The 19,238-nt window shown below is 45.7% G+C and overlaps 1 protein-coding gene across 1 annotated transcript in view; it reads left to right on the forward strand.

Moving 5' to 3' along the window:
* Nucleotides 1-5,065: 5,065 nt before the first annotated feature.
* Nucleotides 5,066-19,238, forward strand: part of HEPHL1 (hephaestin like 1) — an 87,371-nt gene continuing 73,198 nt past the window's right edge. The window contains exon 1 of the mRNA XM_075548717.1: nucleotides 5,066-5,235. Coding sequence (XP_075404832.1) covers nucleotides 5,066-5,235 — 170 coding nt within the window. The remainder of the gene's footprint in view (nucleotides 5,236-19,238) is intronic.

Here is a 19,238-nt window from a genome sequence, read left to right on the forward strand (position 1 = left end):
CATGGTATCAGTTTACTGAATGAAACTATAGGACTGTGTAGCCCACACAGTACTAACCCCACTGCCATGGAGTGGTGCTTGATCAGCATTGAGTTTTTCTGATTTCTTAAAACCATTTTGTTGGGGGCTCTTAAAGTTCTTATAACAATCCATACATCAGTTGTATCAAACGCATTTGCACATAGGTTGCCATCATCATTTTCAAAACGTCTTCTTTCTACTTGAGCTATTTATCTCTGTTGTGTGTCCAGATGAAGTCATCAAGCTGCCTGCTTGACAGACTGATTGACAGGCTAAATTCCACCCCATTCACTCTTAATAGTCTCAAGTTGACACCAGATTATGTAACTACCACAGCTACCTTGATACTTAATATATAAATATATGTACATAGACCTTTATCCTTTTTGTTATATACGAATAGATTTATATATATACAAGCCTATATTTATACCTCTATAAATGTTTTTTGCCTCCTAGTTCTTTCCTGTTTTACTTTTACTTTTCTTCTGTTCAACTATCATGTTTGACCTTCATTCAGCTCTCTGCAATTCCTCTCGGCTACATTGCACTTGATCAAATCCCACCAGGCATTCTACACCCTCCTCGTCATTGATTTTAGACCTGTTGTTGCTCCCTTCTCCCTGGGTTTATTGGCTCCTCCTTCTCTTTCCCCCACCTCCTCTTCTCCCCTGTCCCCTGGGGACAGTGGATGCAGTTGTTTTCTCCTCATGAAAAAAAGAGAAGAAGAAGAAGGAAAAGAAAGAAAGAGTTTATAAATAGTCCCAGTTCTGTCTGTTAACCCTTATGTATGTTTTTCCAATCGAGTCTGATGAGATGCCAAGCCCTGCCCTCCAGTCTGATGTCGATTTTCGGGATTCATGGGAGACTTTGTTGCTTTGCTCCCCTTGCTGCTCTGTTGCACTTCCTTTGTGTTTTACCTGGTGTGTGTGGGGAGGGGAGGCAGGGGCGGGAAGGGGGGTGTCTGTGCCTTGGCTTCTCAGAGTAGGAGAGTTATCCTCAGGGCTTGGTCAGGATAGGGTTCTCTCCCTCCCTCCCTCCCTCCCTCCCTCTTAGTTTGCTCCAGTGTGGTCTGGGCAGACCCATCACTCTCCCCAGGCTGTATCTTCAGTGCTGTCATTTATAATGTAATCTTCTGGGGAGGGGTCGACATAGCTGGGATTGGGGCCAGACCTGAGTTCTTCTGCTTTATTTACATCTGAATAGTGTCACAACAATTAGGCCGCAATTTAATAATAGCGTACAAATGAGTTGAAAGATTTACTAATACTATTACTCATAAATTTCCTTATCATATTCCCGACTTTATTGATATGAGATGTAGTCAATTAAATGACCCTTCTATCCCTAATCCCTTTAAGATGGACTGTAAATTCTGTCCATGTGCCTTCAGCTAGAACCCCATTTTGGAGGGCATTCTCTGCTATGCTAAAGGATAGGATCAAGGTGGGATGTGTTCTGTGTCTCCACCTTACTAATGGGTGTGAACCAAGCCACCACCCTTTGTGTCCTTGCGAATATTGTCTGCTGAAAGACAAAAAAACACATCTCGATGTTAGAGAGAGCCCTGGTGGTACAGGGCTCCGTATGTGTTGGGCTGTGATCCACAAGGTTGGCAGTTCAAAACCACCAGCTGCTCCATGAGAGAAAGATGGGACTTTTTAATTCTCTAATCAGTTACAGTCTTGGAAACGCACAGGGATAGTTCTCCCCTGCCCTATGGGGTTACTATAAGTCAGTATTGACTCGTTTTGTTTTGGATCTTATTTTATAGCAGCATTATCTGAGAAGCAGGAAGAGAAAGAGAATTCCTAGGACCGTCAAGGAAGAGGAGTCATCCACAGAGGACTTTGGGAATCCCTGCTTGAAGTGTCAGAGCCAGCAGACGCCATGCCATGCCAGGATCCAAGGCTGAGGCGAGAAGATCATGAGACAGAGCAGAGGAGAGGTGCTGGTACAGTGAGACTCTCGAGTGGCAGGCGGGTTTCCTGGCTCAGGAAGGCAGAAGCCAAGAGACTGTTGACCAGAGAGATTGAGGACCCGAGAAAGGTTTAGTGGCTGGATGAAGAGGGGGTGCTGCTGTGGACAAAAGACTATCCTAATGTTCTCCAATCCTGGCTGTAGTCACTTGTTAACTTCCCTAACAAACCCCTTAACCGTGAGTATGGTGTGGTCACTGCAATGAATCATCCAACGCAGCAGAGAATGGTTGGTGTCAGAATAGAGTACAAAGGACTGAGGGTGAAGGCAGGTCCGGCCTCTGCCTTGTGACAACAGGGCTTGGGCTTGTGTGGAGACGTACGGAAGTCAGAGGAGGGCATAGTTGGCCTCTGCCCGGCTTGGCTCACAAGCACATTTTGGTTTAACTGTGGGTTTCCAGAAAAGGAGCTTTCATTATATATTTTAAAGACAGATAATTTTCATATATGCCTTTCCTTGACTATTGTTAGCATCTCACATTAGTGTGGCGTATTTGTTACAACTGAGGAACCAGAACTGATACGTCATTATTAAAACCCACAGTTTACGTGAAACCCCAAGCCCGCTGCCCTTGAATTGACCCCAGCTCAGTTCCCTTTTCGTTTGTACAGCTTCATGGCTTTTGACAAATGCATGTGATGTGTCCATCATTAAAGAATCATGCACAAAAGTTTCACTGCCTGTAAATCGTCCTGTGCCCCACTTATCCATGCCTTTCCCTGCTGCCCTGCCCGATGGCTATGTTTTACATGTCATTGGGAATTGCCGGAAGGGACGCAGAGTAGATAGGCAGTGTTGCCTTCAACAATGCAGACACGTCTGCTCCATCTCACTCACTGCGATTCTCTCAGTGTATTCTCATACTACCACAGAAATCGTTTTCTCCGTATGTCCCCTTTCCTTCTGTACTAATCCTTCTGAAGGTTTTCTGATCTCCAATCATACTGAAGTGTGCATAGCTCACTAATGTTATTGTTCTCCTTATAGATTTATTGCTTATCTGAAAATAGAGCCTAGGGCAGGAGTTCAATTCTACACATGAAGGACAACTAATGTTCATAGTCCCAGGACTTCCACCAGTCTCCATTTGACCAGCAAACCTGGGCTCTTCAATGATTTTGGATTTTGTTCTACATTTTTCTCCCACTCTACCTAATATGATCTCTTTCAAAGAAATGGGGTATGGTAACTGGGCACAATCTAGATTTCCTATCCCAGGGCCCATCAAGACGAATGTTCATGTGGCCCATTATCCACTGGACTACTTGTTTCCACATGTCATTGATTTTCAAAACTCTTTTTTCTTGCAGATAAAGAGAGACAAATACTTGAACCACAGATAGCCACTCACAAGCTTCTAATACCCCAGTCGCTACTCACCAAAGTAGCATTGTTTTTGCAGTTTACAAATAAGCAAACAAACCAACCAAACTCACTGCCTTTGAATAAGCTCTGACTCATAGCGACCCTAGGGACAGAGGAGAGCTGCCTCTGTCAAGTTCTAGGGCTATAAATCTTCACAGGATTAGAAAGCCCCATCTTTGTCCCATGGAGTGGCTGATGGGTTTGAACTGCAGTGAACTGGCAGGGTGGTTAAAGCCCAAGGTATCACCTACTATATTACCAGGATTTAAAAAGTCAAAAAACTAAAGATAGAAGGAGGCAGACGAGGAAACAAGTTATGCAGTATTTTGTTAATTATGATGTTAAGTCAAAATGGAACTATAACAACTATAAAATATCTACAACTCAAAGAGGAAGAATTCTCTTCCTTGAGACGGTGGGAGGCATGGCAGATGGGGCTTAGGGAAAGCAGGCAGACAGTGGTAGAAATACAGACCTGTTCACATACAAGCCGATACAAAGTCTTTCCTAGGTGTGGTGGAGACAGATAGTCTTTAATGTGTACACAGCACCTGCTACTTGCTGAGTGTCCTAGAGGACAATTTACAGGCATTCTTTCTTCTTCTTCGTTTTTAAAAATCATCCTAATAAGTCCTCCATTCCTGTTTAGAGACAGATGCTCAGAGACATAGATATTGCTCACTATCACTAAGTTAGTAAGCCATGGAGCTTGGTTCAAAGCCATGTGTGTCCCATTCCAGGTCTGTCCAAGGCCAGGAGAGGGTGTCCTTCATTTCCTGACAGCTTCCCCACGAGCAGGTCAGCATGGGTATCAGATTGGCCCTCTTCCAGGGTTGGAATCTCTTTCAACACCAAGATTCTAGGTCACAGATTCAAGCACACAGAAGAACGGACACTCCCTTCACCTGTTAGACCGAAAGACCTGCTGTTCCTGAAGGCTTCCCCGCTCCCGCTTTACCACTGCCCCCGGAGAAAGGCCAGCTCTTCTGAAGAGGAAAAACATAAGTGGGATGTTCACCGCCAACATTTCAGTGAAATTCAGCAGTCAACACTTCAGTTTTGCTGATGAGATTTAATGAAGAGACATTGAGGGACATGAAGCATGCGCAGATGGGGTTAGTGGGATTTATAGTGCGGTTACATACTTTACGATCTGTGCTGACTGATGTGTGTAGCATCATAAAACAAGCTGGACATGGCAGAGGGGTGGTTGCATCACCCCTGCCTCCCGACAGAGACGAAGCTTTCTTCAGTGCTTCGGATAGTTCCTGATGCTCCCTACAGGCCAGCCCAGTTTCCAGACTTTAATATGCTCCTGTAATAGGCGTGGAGACAAAGGACAAGACAACAAGGCGGGGGGTGGGGGGGAACCCATCAACTCTAATTGTCTCGCTGCTACCCTGACAAAGAGCCATGATTAATGTCACAGCCAAGACCAAAATGGACAGAAACAGGCCTGTTGAGTTTGGGCAGTGAATAAAGGAGCCCTTTCTTGGATGACTAGCAAAGGACTGTCAGCCTAGCAGCCCCCCATCGAGCTGGCTCTGTTTACACAAGTTGTCAGTCTGTCCCAACCCCAAGCTACCTAGGAGGAGGAGCTGGGCCGTGTCCATTACTTATTTATAACTAGCTCTGAGTGAGGGGGAGGGCCCGGCAGGGTTGTCTCCTCTGCAGTGTGCTGCCTGAGTTACATCCACAAATGCCTCGGGAGCAGCAAGCTGGCTGCATCGTACTCCTCACGTTCCTGGGTCTGTCTGGGCTGGTGGGCACAGTTACCAGAACATACCACATTGGGATTGTGGAAGAATACTGGAACTATGTACCTCACGGGAAGAACATCATTACTGGGAAAAGCTTCGCAGAAGACAAGTGAGTGAATTTGGGGTCCACAAGGACATGGGGCTTTGGTTCTTTAGGACTCTGCTTGGGGAGGAGGTATTCAGGGGGTGCTTATCATAGCTGTGAGCTGATCGAGGCCAAAAGGAGAAGGTTTGCTTTTGCTTGGAGAGCCCAGTATGGGTGGGTCTGTAATTTGAGAGAAGTAGTTTTAGCTCTATCTACTCATTGAGGCAGAGGAGCCCTGGTGGCGTAGTGGGCTAAGAGTTGAACTGCCAACAAGTCAGTGGTTTGAATTCATCGGTTACTCCACGGGAGAAAGATGAGGCTGTTTGTTCTGGTGAAGATTTAAAGTTACTGAAATTCAAAGGGGACAGCTCTACCCTGTCCCACAGGGTTGCTATGAGTTGAAATCGATGCAATGCAAGTAAATGAAACTTAAAAAAATTATTGTTCATTGAAACTAGAGACATTGGCTGTGAAGGATCACATGTATAGTCAGATGTTTTGGACTTCACTTTATAAAAGGAAAGTTTTCACTAGCTACCATCCATAAGAAATTGCCAGAGAATTCTTTGCTCTGCTTTAAAAAAAAAAAGCCTTTGGGATGAAAGCTTAAGAATTTTCAAGAAAGTTTCATGGCTTTAAACACACTACAAAGGTTTTAATTGGAGATAAGTAAGATGAAAACAGGTGTTTTTTTTTTGGTCTTGTAATATTTAAAAGAAGGGGGAGTTACAGATTTGATTGGCATTCTGAGAGCTTCTATGGATTTCCTTAGGAATGACCATTTCACTGTTGAGGGGTTTGGTCAAGCCTCAGCTCATTCCATCTAAGGGCAGTACCCTATTTCGAGGGCCCATGGGCATGCTTGGGTAAGATTATACTGTAGCTTCGGTGTCTCCGATGATTTGTTGCCCCAAGAAGATGCTCTGTGCTCACCTTCCCTAGGGCGCGATGTCTTAGCTTTCTCAGTGGGTCCTGCAGAAGCTCTCTCTGAAGGACGTTACCTCCTGGCGCCGCAGCTTTCATGCATATTTCCAGCGTTATGGTCCGGAGAACATCTTTTGAGATGTCTTGGCAACCACTGATGAATATTTAGATATGTGCTCATTGATTGCATTTCATACCCAAACGCCACTTCCTGAAGATGACGTTAGTTGCTAGGCTTCAGAAACAAAAGGAAGTTTGCCAAAGACTCTTCAAGAGCCGGCTCTCCCTGCTCTAGGGAAGAGGGCGGAGCGTGCGCTGGCTCAGATGCATGGCCTTCAGCTTTCTAACAGCAGCGATGGCACTACGGTGGCATTGGTATGTGTCGCTAAGTAGGGAGGATGTGCATGCCAGCCAGGCTGACAAAAAGGGCCTTTCCCCAGACGTTGTTTTATACCAAGAAATTCCCTGTCCACGAGGGCTGTTCTTGAAGAAAATTCTTGACCCCTTTCAACCCCATTTGCTTACCATTGATGATAGTAGACTTTATCATGACAAATATGCCTGATATGGAAAGATTAAATGCCAGTAACCCTCTCTAAAACCAGAGCTCTGCTGTCCAAGAGATCACTCAGAGCAAAATGGTTTGCGTGAGCTGGTTTTGGATACAAGGGCACCTGAGGTGTGTACATTGAGTGGGGTGCACACTGATATGGTACCTATGGTAATGAGCGGCCTTTGCAGATAGCCAAGCAAAAAGGCACAGACGCGCTTTGTTCTGAAATGCCTGGGTAGCTGTGCGCGAGCCTTTCTTTTGGCCCAGGGGCTCCACGATTGACTTCTCTTCCTGACTTGTTGGCGACAGCTTTGTTCCTGTATGGCTGGGAGGCTCCGAGGCTCAGTGCTTGTCAGAGCTTACAAAGTCAAGGGCACAGCGAGCACCCAACTCTTCTCTCCTTGATTCCTGGCTCCATACTTCTTTTCACCGTGTAGCCTGTTTCTTGGACAGCTTCATTCTTTCTGACTTAATTAAGCCAAGGATTCCACTAAGAAGAACTCTCCCGGAAAGTTCCATTTCTAGAAACTCCCAAAGGTAGGCTTAGTTTCACAAGTTATCCCTCCCAGAGAGACTTGGTGGTCGGTGACCAAACTCTGTACCCAGGTTCATTCCAAACCCCATAGTATGTCAGAGATTAGAATGTTGCTGCTACGAAGCTGGGTACCGGGAGCTAGGGGTTCTCTGTAGGTCATTTCAGCCAAAAGATAAGCTCGGAGGAAAGTACAGTAAAAAGATGAAAGCAGTTGAGGTGGAAAAAAAGAGAGAAAGAGAACATAAAATTGGCATGACTGAAGCACAGTTATCTTGGCACCGGCCTTTGGGTGAGGTGCTTTAACAAAGGCTGCGGTCACCTAGGAGAGAACGCCTTTGGAAGCAGCTAGCAGGTTGAGAGGCTGAACATGGAATGCCAGGTCCTTGGATGCTTCCTTCTAGCGTGCAACGAGAATTTGTGCAAGGCTGAGCCCCTGACTCTTGAAAGGGGAGCCTGAGTGAGCATGCCATGAATATTGACTCGATCAGGGACCCCAGTGGGCATGACAGGGTGTGACCCCAGGCAGGTGTCTTAAGACATCATGGTCTGGTGGGCTGCTGACCCTTCCTTGGAGACCACCCCCGGTGCCCCTATTACAGGACATTTGCGGAATTCAGCATGCGTACTCTGCATTGCGATTTTCGTAGGAGCCGGTCTGGTTATCTTGGGTGATGAAATCACTCCTCCTCAGCTCCGTAGGCTGAGTTGATTGCATTCCTGTGGCGGTCTGCTCTTTCAGATGCTGAGACTCAGAGACCTGCCTGCTCTCTGGGGTCCCCAAAGAACCACATGCCTACTCTTTTGCTACATCGGAAAAGAGTCTGAAGTTGGAATTGGGAGAGTTGATATCTACTTCTTCTTACGTTGTTCCCAACCTACTAGGTCACCTTGAACCTGTTACACATCATCAGACTCTCAATTTTCTTTGTTTGTGTAAACAAGGGAGTTGAAATATAATTCCCAAAGTCCTTTAAGAAGGGAGTCTTCTCAAGTGTCAGAAAATTTTTTGACAAGGAATGAGACCCCTCTTATCTGACTGGTTGCGATGGTGAATGGAAAGAGCAAAATGCTCTAGAAATGTTTCCGCTGCAGGAAGTGGGGTAGGAAGAGGCTTGAGACTGACGATGGAACTAGGCGCTAATCTTCGAAGCACTCTGTGATTCTGCTTCCCCCGTTCATTTTGCCCAAGCCCTGTATTGCCTGCTTCTCATTTCACACACACACGAATTGTTCCTTGAAACCCAGGTCTACTCTGGTCTTTCCCCCTTCCTTGCTCTCGTGGCGTTTGACGGCTCTGCCGTGCACTGGGACACAGCGTTTTCTTATCTCATTGGCAGCTGGAGGATAAGCTCCATGCGGTAGAAAGACCTGGCACATATGGAATATGTCTAGTCCTCCCTCACACGGAGCTTCATCACATGCTGGTCATTGCGATCGTGAAAGCAAATCACTTTGCCCACTCAATTGTTTTTCTCATTGAACAAGGGATTGGGAAAAAAACAGAGGAATAAGATGAAGACGTTTCGGTGATGGGAAAACATTTGAAAACCAAAATGAGACCATGCCAAGAGCCCAATAAAAGAGGGCTTCAAAAAGTTAGAGGGAAAATGGCATTAAAGGCTACTGGACTTCCCCCCATAAAGCGTTGAAGTCCCCTTACATATCTGATTCACAGGGTGAGATAGGGAGTAAGTGGTTGAAATCATGACCCTCAGACTGAACTTCAATCAGATGCTGCAAAGTAACTTTCCATCTTGGTACCTTTGCTTGATAAAAGCATTTGAACACATAGTCCTCAGACACACTAATGTTCAGTAGGAGGTGTATGGCTTAGGAGTAATAATATAGTTAGAAGCATTTTCTAGACCAAGATCCTCCTCTTCCTCTTTCTTCCCCTCTTCCTTGCTGAGTTTAATGGGGACACCCAGCCTCTTTGATTTGCTGGGGGACGGTTTCAGCATTTTGATCCATTCATGCCAGTTCTGCTTGGGCTCATAAAGTACTTAATTAAGGTGTGACTGTGCTTCAGTGATAAAGCTTGGCCTTTAATGGAATGGGGGGTGGTTGCAGGGGAGGGAGCAGGTGCAGGGTTGTCACTTTATTTGGTTTCAGTAGGCTCAACCAACACACATCTTATTAGGGTTTGGTTTCAGGTATGTCTGATTTTTCCATCTCAATTTCGATCTTGTCAGCATAAAAAAAAACTGTGTTGAGCCTAATGTCATTGAGTCTTATGGAACGTCTGATATTCCTTATATCAGTTAGGAACTGCTTTCAACTGTCAGCAGAGACCAACATACATTGGCTTAAACAAAGTACAGAATAGATCTCGATGGGCAGTCCAGATATTATGGTAAGACCTCAGGGACCATCCATGTTTATGCTCCATCCACCTCGGCGTGTGGCTTCTCTCTCCAAGGCTGAGTCGTGGTCGCATGTGGCTGCTATATTGTCAGCTGTCAAACCTGGGCTCCAGGGGGGCATGAAGGGGAATGATGAAAGGGGGCACAATTCCTGCAGTATCAGCACCATTTAAAGAGTTTCGTTGGGAAACTCTCACACCCTATTCCCTTCACGTCTAATGGACTGTCCAAGCCACAAAGGGCATTGGAAACATAGCCTTTTAGCCACGTGATTTTTTTGGTTGAGTGAAATCAGAAGTCTATCACTAAGGAAGAAGGGAGGCATACCATTGGAAAGCAGCTGGCAATCCCTACCATCCTCTCCTGTCTCAGTCCTTTTTCCTTCTCCATCATCCAGAAACACACTCCTAGACCCCTCTTCCTTCTTTTCTCTCTGCGTAGGGGAGCCCCCACACCTGGTTAATGGACCCGACAACCCACAGACAACATAACCAGTCATTGAACCCTCAGGATGGTTTTAGGGCCATTCACAGTAGTGATGACTCCTCTGTGTATAAGCCTTCCCTGACCAGGGGGATCAGGAGGCACCGAAAGGGTTGCCCAGTGAACTATCGCCAGAGGTGGCCTATCAGGGAGGCTGGGGCAGCTGAGCTTACTGGTGAAGCGTAGGACCTGGCCTCAACTAGGAAGCTTACAATTTCTTGCTCTACTTTCAGGGCAAGTAAGTACATCTCTCTTTGCCTTACTTTTCTTATCAGTAAAATGGGCACACATTGGGGTAGGGTAGATTAGTGTTCTTTAGTCACTGTAACATAGATGGGGTGGCTTAACCCACAGAAATGTCTTCTCTCACAGTCCTGAAGGCCTGCAGTCTGAAATGAATGTATAGGACCACACTCCCTATGGAAACGCCAAGGGAGACTCTGCCCTTTGCTTCTTCCAGCATCTACTGCACTGCTGCCACATCCCTTGTCTTGTGGTGGCATCAATGTAATCTCTACCTCTGTCTTCAAATCACCTTCTCCTCTGTGTACGTCTAACACCCTTTTGCATCTTTCATATCAAGGACACGTTTTTTATTTCTTAAATCATTTTATTAGGGGCTCATACAACTCTTATCACAATCTATACCTAGATCCATTGTGTGTCAAGCACATTTGTACATTTGTTGCCATCAACATTCTCAAAACATTTTCTTTCTACTTGAACCCTTGGTATCAGCTCCTCATTTTCCCCCTCCCTTCCCATCACCCCTCCCTCATGGTCCCTTGATGATTTATACATTATTATTATTTTGTCATATACTACACTGTCTAACGTCTCCCTTCACCCACTTTTCTGTTGTCCATCCCCCAGGGAGGAGTTTATATGTAGATCCCTGTAATCGGTTCCCCCTTTGTACCCCACCTTCCCTCCACCCTCCCAGTATCACCACTCTCACTACAGGTCCTGAGGGGATCATCTGTCCTGGATTCCCTGTTTCCAGGTTAAAGGACACTTTTTTATCAGACCATTTTAGTGACATGTAGTTCACGTACCATTGGCTTGAATGTATCAACAGTGGTGCGCAGCCATCACCACAGTCAATTGTGGAGCATTTTCTTCATGTTTGTGTTCATTGCTTTTAGCTCCCCTTTGTCTCCAATCTCCCCTGTCATAATCCTAAGAAACCAGGTTTTCAATCTAGTATCATGGATTTCACATTTAAAAAAATCACATAAGAAAACCTCAATATTCTCACCCCACCCCTGCTATCACGACCTCAGTGCTGCCTCCCAATCTAGACTAGATGGGAGCATGTACACAGGTATAGGCAAGAGATAAAACGCACAACACATGGAACGCAGGAACAGGAATGGGAATAGAGATAACAAAAGGGTAGGGGGGAGTGGGAGAGAGGTGGGGACGGAGGGGGGCACCGATCACAATGAATGGCACATACCCACACACCCCCATCCAGGGGGAAGAACAACAGAAACCAGGAGACGGCGGTCAGTGTGAGATTTGAAAATAATCAACGATCTACAATCTATCAAGGGACCACGAGGATGGGGGTAGGGGGTGGGTGGGCTCAATGGAAAGCAAATGTCTAGAAAAGAATGATGGACTATATGTATGAATATGTCAGATACAATTGATGTACAGTTTGTAACAAGAGTTATAAGAGCCCCCAATAAGATAATTAAAAAAAGAAAAGTACACCTCAACAACTACAACAAAACACAGCAAAACCTCAATCTGAAAGAAAGCAGAAAACAATTAAGACAAGAACAAATTAAGAATGATTCAAAAGGGAAAACAAATGATAAGGTGTTAACATAAAGACACTTTTAATGATAAGTCCCAACCAGATAATCTGGGATCACGGTCTCATTTCAAGAGCCTTAATTTAGCCACTCCTGAAAGGCCCTCTTCCCAAAGCCCCACAGGTCCTGGGGATTAGTGGTGGGGCACCATGATCCGCCTATCCCAGGGGCAAGGCTGGGGTGGCGTGGGGATTGGGGAGGCTCAAATGACATGAGATCTCTCAATGCATAAATATGGTGCCTGGCACTTAGTTAAGCCAAAAACGAAATCAAACACACTGCCATCAATTTGATTTTGACTCATCATGACCCTTTAGAACAGCCCCTTTGGGCTTCCAAGACGTTAAGTGTTTATGAGGGCAGCCTCATCTTACTCCTGTGGAGAGACTGATGGATTTGAATGGTTGACCTTACAGCTAGCAGATCAATGTGTAACCCACTACATCATGAGGGGTCCTCTGGCACTTGGTTCTAAATGAAATGAAACCAAGCCAAGCCAAATCCACTGCTAGGGAGTCAATGCTGACTCACAATGACCCCCCCTCCCCCGTGGGTTTCCAATACTGTAACTGTTCACGGGAGTAGAAAGCTCCATCTTTCTCCCTCAGAGCTGCTGGTGGTTTCAAACTGGCACCCATGAGGATCGCAGCCCAATACATAACCACTAAACCACCAGGGTTCCTTGGCACTTGGCTAGCACTCAATAAATGTTAGCCATGACTGCTACTCTCCTGTCTCGAGGAGAGCGCCGCAGAGCACGAGCTCTGGGAAGAGACTCGATGGCTTTAGTTTTGCTTTTCTAATTAGAGTTTTGCCAGAAGCCATTGAGCACCCTCTGCCCAGAGGCTGCCTGCGAGAGTCCACACATTGTCTCCTCAAGTCCTCGATCGCCTATTGGGCTGCCATCAGGTCAATGCCAATGTCCAGGCTACATTATGGACTACCGATGGAAACATTGCCTGGTCCGGCATCCTCCTCCTAATTGCCAGCATGTTTGAGTCCATCAGTGATGATACTGTACCCATCTCTCTGACGGAGCATCTTCCTCACCTTCTTTGTCACTCTTCACCAAAGACGGCATCCTCCACCAGAGAATGCTTCTCCTGATGACATGCGCAAAGCCCGCAAGTCGGACAGTGTGCTACTGTGATCCATAGGTTTTAATGGGCTGCTTTTCAGAAGTTGGTGGCCAGCCCTTTCTTCCTAGTCTGGAAGCTCGCTGAAATATGTCCACCATGGATGGGAGACCCTGTGGGTGTTTGAAATGCCGGTAGGATAGCGTCTAGCATCACAAAACACATTGGCTATCATAGTGAGATAAGCTGACAGATAGGTAGTGGCCTGTCTTCCTACCCAAGTGGTCAATCTCTTGAGTTCCAGAACCGAGAAAACACATCTCAGCTCAGTGTCCAGTTCAACGGCCTACACATAGAAGAGCTTCACTGATGGTTCAATGACGAAGGATGGAACAGGTCCACTGAGTGTGTGCATGTGGGTGATACTGGAGAGCTGCTTGTACCTGGGAGCTGCTAACTCGTAGAATCTACCTGGAAGTCCACCTCTGCACAACTGGCTAATTCTCACAGAAAGGCTCTCTCTGGCCATGGTTTCAATCTCACCAGCTTTTGGAAGGGTTGTTTCTTCATAGGACTTCCACACGTCTTGGCAACTTAAACACTGTAAACACCGATTTTGTCCATAAAACAATTCCAACCAGACTGGATTGTTCACAGAAGGAAATAGAGAGCTCCTCGACTTAAACAAACATTCTAGAATGTCAGCTGGGGTGATCCACAGGGGGGAGGATCCACAGGGGGGAGTGTGTGCTCTGTCCCTCACCACTGTAAACAGCAGATAGCTCCCTCATGGACACCAGCCTTCTAGTGAGTTCACATTCTATCTAAAGCACAGCCTGCTTCCTCTGGATGCTCCCTGGCAGTTACCCCCCCCTACTTTATTTCCTGGGCAAAAATGGCCTTTTCTAAGACTTCAGCATCAGAGCCTTGTCTTCCAATGCACAGTGTCCAAGCTCAGGGGGTGCGCTGAAGCAGAGAGCACAGATGAGCTAGAGACCTCAGGCCCAGTGCTGCCGGGAGTGGACTTATCAAGCCCAGAGCTGAGCAGGAATCCCCTTCTCTCCTACTCTCTACACAGGTGCTGTGCTTCCCACTCAGAATGCCAGCCCCTCTGTGGAGAAGAATACGGGGGGCATTGCTTTATGGGGCACCATAGGCATGAGACACATCAGAGGAAATCAACCCCCGGTGGCCAAGTAGCGTGGGCACCATTTCTAAGGTGAACTTTGACTATCAAAGTGGCTACGTGCACCTCCTGTGGTAGATTGGAAGATGAGGGAATGTAAATGGAGCCCCCTCCTCATTCTTGCCGGGGGCCTCACTCCCATTGTCCACAGGCTTCACTTCGGTGGCTTCTCTTGTCACCTTTTAGCTCCTTCATTTGCAAATCCACGCACGCACACACATACATGTGCACATTTACATATATAGAATTAAGAAGACAAACTGGACCATCCTTCAGATGCTGTTGTGCAGTTTGTTCTTCATTCAGTTTCTTGGATGTCACACCATTGTTCTCCGTGATGGCCATGAGGCACGAATGTGCCATGAGTTACCTGGTCGCTAACGGAGGGACATTGAGGTCTATTCAGGAGCCCGCGGCGCAATGGTTTTGTGTTTGGCTACAACTGAAATGCGGGTGGTTTGGACTCGCCCGGAAGCTCCGTGGGCGAAAGATGTGGTAGTTTGTTGCTGTGAAGACGGCAGCCCAGCAAACTGCTTGGGTGACTTCTGCTCTGTGCCATGGGGTCTCAAGGCATTGTCACGGACCTGATGACGCCCAACACCAGCAAGTTTGGGCTCTCAGAATTGTCATTGCAATTCTTTGTGAACATTTTGATGGGATTCCTGCCTTGTTGATCCCATTGCTCAGGTTGGAAGCTGAGTCCTGTAACTGAGAGGAGAGAGCACTTTCTGTCTCTGGTGGGGCTGGCCTTTCTCTGATCTGCCTTTCCTGCCATGTCATAGACGATATTCTAGGGACTTCTCGATTCAGTTGGTCTCACCATTCCAGAATGAGATTGACTTTACTTCACAGTGGACCTGGAGTGGACAGAACGGCACAGATTCTTCATGCTGGCCCACAGTCTAAGTACCAAAGACATTACATCACACCCTTTTAGGAGTGGCTGGGGTGGGTTTGTGGTGGGAAGAATTGGAAAAGAGAAAATGAGATGAGTTTGGGGGTCTGAAGAGTAGAAAAGGAAGTCCTGAACACCCCCGGGTGGATAGCTATTTGGAATGGATTAGATGAATGATTAAATTATTGGAAGTGACTTAAGAAGAATAAAAATCTCAATAAATGGGAAAGGGAAAAACTAAAAGGAATAGTCATACAGGTGATGAAAGTAGGTAGGAACAGATTAGAGGAGAGAAAAATTGTATTATTGAAGAGCAAACAATGACTTCAATTCTCCTAGGTTTGGGTCACAGGACATTTATTCAGATAAAAACAGTACATGTTGAAATAATGAAATCATGACGTTTGAAAAATGTAAAAATGTATGTATATTTTAAGTTAAATTAGATGAAAATAAATATATGAGTGGCAAAGTCCACACAATGGATGGGCAAGGTAGAGAAAAAGGAACAGAGGTTGAAATAAATTACTTAACAATTTGTGTTTTTCTATGCAACAGAGTCTGATTTGATCTTGATAGCACTTAGACTAGGAGTCAGTAAACATGGACCAAATCCAGTCTGCTACCTGTTTTGTTTTTCTATTCATTTTTTAAAAAAATAGTTCTATTGGCATATTCTTCACACATCATATATTTAATCAATTATATTAAAGTATTTGTGCAATCACCGCCACAATCAACCAATGTCAGAACAGTTTCTTCTCCTCATATTCCTTGTCGCTTCCCCTTTTCCCCCAATCCTGCCCTGCCATGCCCTCAGGCAACTATGAATCCAGTCACTGGATCCATAGACCTACCCATCCTGGATTTCACACACAGAACACCATACAAAACACAAACAGGAAGCCAATGAACCGAAACCCTCCACAACAACGACTAGACAAAACAGAAAAACTTCAATCAAAAGGAAAGCAGAAAATCTTAAAAACTGAGACAACTTGAAAATGGCTCAAAAAGAAAATAAAATGATATTAGATTTTAACCTAAACATCTGCCATAATGCTCCTTACAGTGCTCTCTGTGAGATCGCAAGACTATTCACATCCCTCCACTATGGCCAGAGGGGATTCACCAGAGACTTAATCTGTGTGGGGACCCTGAGTATGGATTTGGGGCTTCCATGGCCACCCATAGCCTAGTGCAAAGTGGGTGTTCAGAATTTAAGCTCTGATACCATTTCTTCTTTCAGATTTGGATTTTATTACCTACAATATTTGGATCACAAAGGTTGGTGTGCTTCTTCCATTGGGACATGGGTGATGCCGCCCTTAGATGGCCGCTTGTTTGAAGACAAGCCTTTAAGACCCCGGACCCTATCTTTCTGAAAGCCGGGCACCATCTGGTTTCTTTGCTACCTGTTTTCGTAAATAGAGATTTATTAGAACACAGACTTTTATTTTTTTAACTTTTTGTCCGTGGCTTCTTTTGTGTTGCAGCAGCAGAGTTAAGTAATGGAGACTGTCCACAAAAGCCTAATATATTTATCATTTGACCCATACAAGAGCAGTTACCAGCTCCTGCCTTTGAAGTGAAATTCCTGAGAGAGGGGCTGAATCCTTTGTGATTCTCTCCAACGTGTAGCCTATGACACCTCTGCTGAACCTGATAAACTATATTTTTGATGAAAAAATGAGAGCTGGTTTCTCCTTTTCAGTAGATCACATGGCAGAGAGAGACTAGGTATATATGTTATAACATATATGTTATAATATGGTTTTTGCCTATTATTGTAACAGAGTCCAACCTAATAGAGGCTTAAATGAGATGGAAGTTCATTTTTCCTCTTAAGTAACCAATGATCTGGTGCATAGACCTGGGCTCCTTCCATCTTGTGTCCACTTCCATTGAGTGTCACCTCATCTGTGTTACCCACAACGGCCCACCACCATGTTTACACTCCAGTGGGTGGGAAGCTGGGAGGCAGAGGGCAAGGCATACTTGGCACAGCTTTCAGGATAAAATCCACCCTCCTTGGCATAGCTTACAAGGTCTTCCAAGGTAGGACTACATACCTTCCAGTCCCAAGTCTTGTATCTTCCCAGTCGGCATCGGACGCTCTCTTCTCTTAGGCCATTTGTATTGTGGGTTATGCCTGCATCCTTTAAGCTACCATTTCTTAAAGTGTTGTAGTACTCAGAAAGAACACTTCCAGTTGTAAATTATGCAGATCCAACTTGAGCTTAAAGAAGGAATCCATTGGGTTACATGATCCAGGACTCCAAAGGTAGACCATTAGGGGAAGTTAGCTGTATAGGCTCATCTCAAGATTCTACATTCTCTGTGTTAGTTAGTTCTCAGACAGACTCTCCTCTCAGGGTATCCTTATTGCTGGAAGCTCCCGACACATCCCCAGCTCCAAATGCGCAAGCAGATCCTTGTGCCCGGAGAAGCTTGAGACCACTAGGTTCCTTCTGTTAGAATCAACCAGCTCCTCTGCTGTTATCCCACTGTGGTCTGGAGTGCGCTAGTGGAGGAAGGAATTCCACTGATTGGTCAGGCTTGGATCACAAATGCTGGTTTCCTTTGTGAACATTGTGTTTGTGTTTGGGGAAATTGATGTGCTGATGGATTAGGCTGTGTTACATACGCCATAAGACGTGGATGTTGCCCGATACAATTGCTGAAGACAAATGGGTGCATAAGCAAAAGTGGTGAAGAAAGCTGATGGTTTCTGACTATCAAAAAATATAGCATCTGGGGTCTTCAAGGCTTGAAGGTAAACATATGACTATCTAGCTCAGAAGCAACAAAGCCCACATGGAAGAAGCACCCCAGCCTGTGTGATCATAAGGTGTATGAAAAGGATCAGGTATCAGTCATTAAAGAACAAAAAATCAAATCATTGTGAATGAGGGGGAGTGCAGATTGGGGACCCAAGACCCATCTGTAGGCAACTGGACATCCCCTTACAGAAGAGTTGTGGGGAGGAGATGAACCAGTCAGGGTGCAGTTTGTAGCAACAATGAAACATACAACTTTCCTCTTGTTCCTAAATACTTCCTGCCCACCTCCCCCACTATCATGATCCCAATTCTACCTTACAAATCTGGATAGTCTGGCTAGACCAGAGGATGTACACTGGTACAGATTGGAACTGGAAACGTGGAATCCAGGACGGATGATCCCTTCAGGACCAGGGGTGTGAGCGGCGATACTGGGAGGGTAGAGGGAGGATGGGGTAGAAATGAGGACCTGAGTACAAGGATCTACATATAACCTCCTCCTTGGGGGATGGACAACAGAAAAATGTTCTTCAAGGCCCCATTTTGGCATGACTGTCTCTAGGCAGCAGCCTCTGGGTGGTACAGATGAGAAACATTCTTGGCTGCTAATCAAAAACTCACCAAGAGGCACCTAGGAAGAAAGACCTAGTGATCTGCTTTTGAAAACTCAGCTATTGAAAGCCTTGTTTGAGAGCAAGTCTATTCATATCCCTCGCCTATGGTCAGAGGGATTCAACCCTCTGACTCAATTCCACAAAGGGTCACCAGAGTCAGAGTCACCTTAATGGCAATTGGTTGGGTGGGTGACTCCACTAGGAAATCTTCCCTGACTTGTCTTCCATTCTGCACCAGATGCCCCAGAACACCGTCTGTATTTCTCTTCCTCTGATGTAGAGCTTTTGCCTTGTTTTTTTCTGTATCCTCAGTCTTGAATACAAGGCCAAAGTGCAGTGCCTGCTTGTTGACTGATTGCAAGACAGTGCTTGCATGTATGTATAGGTGCAAGAGGGAGACTTGCTGCCCTGTCTCCAGAGAGGAGGCAGCTCTTGAGATAGCTGCAGCGAAGAGTGGTAGAGCTTTTGCTCAGGCAGAATCCTGTACTTCTGGAGTGAGAGCTAGGGTGGGAGCCCAGTGCTGAGTACATAGCCTGAGAGTGGGTAAGCATCTTCCCCTCCCCAGGAGAAGATGGAACGGCCATCTCTGAAGTGGTATCAGCAATGCTGCTGTTATTTCAGCGCCTCTCTGCTCCCAGGACCGAGTCTCTGTTCATCTTGGGACCCCAAGAAGGCATCCTGTCACAGCAAGTTGTTTTTGTTTTTTTTTTTAAACATTTTATTAGGGGCTCATACAACTCTTAGCACAATCCATACATACATCAATTGTGTAAAGCACATCTGTACATTCTT

Source organism: Tenrec ecaudatus, chromosome 4, assembly GCF_050624435.1.
Source record: "Tenrec ecaudatus isolate mTenEca1 chromosome 4, mTenEca1.hap1, whole genome shotgun sequence".
NCBI lineage: Eukaryota > Metazoa > Chordata > Mammalia > Afrosoricida > Tenrecidae > Tenrec > Tenrec ecaudatus.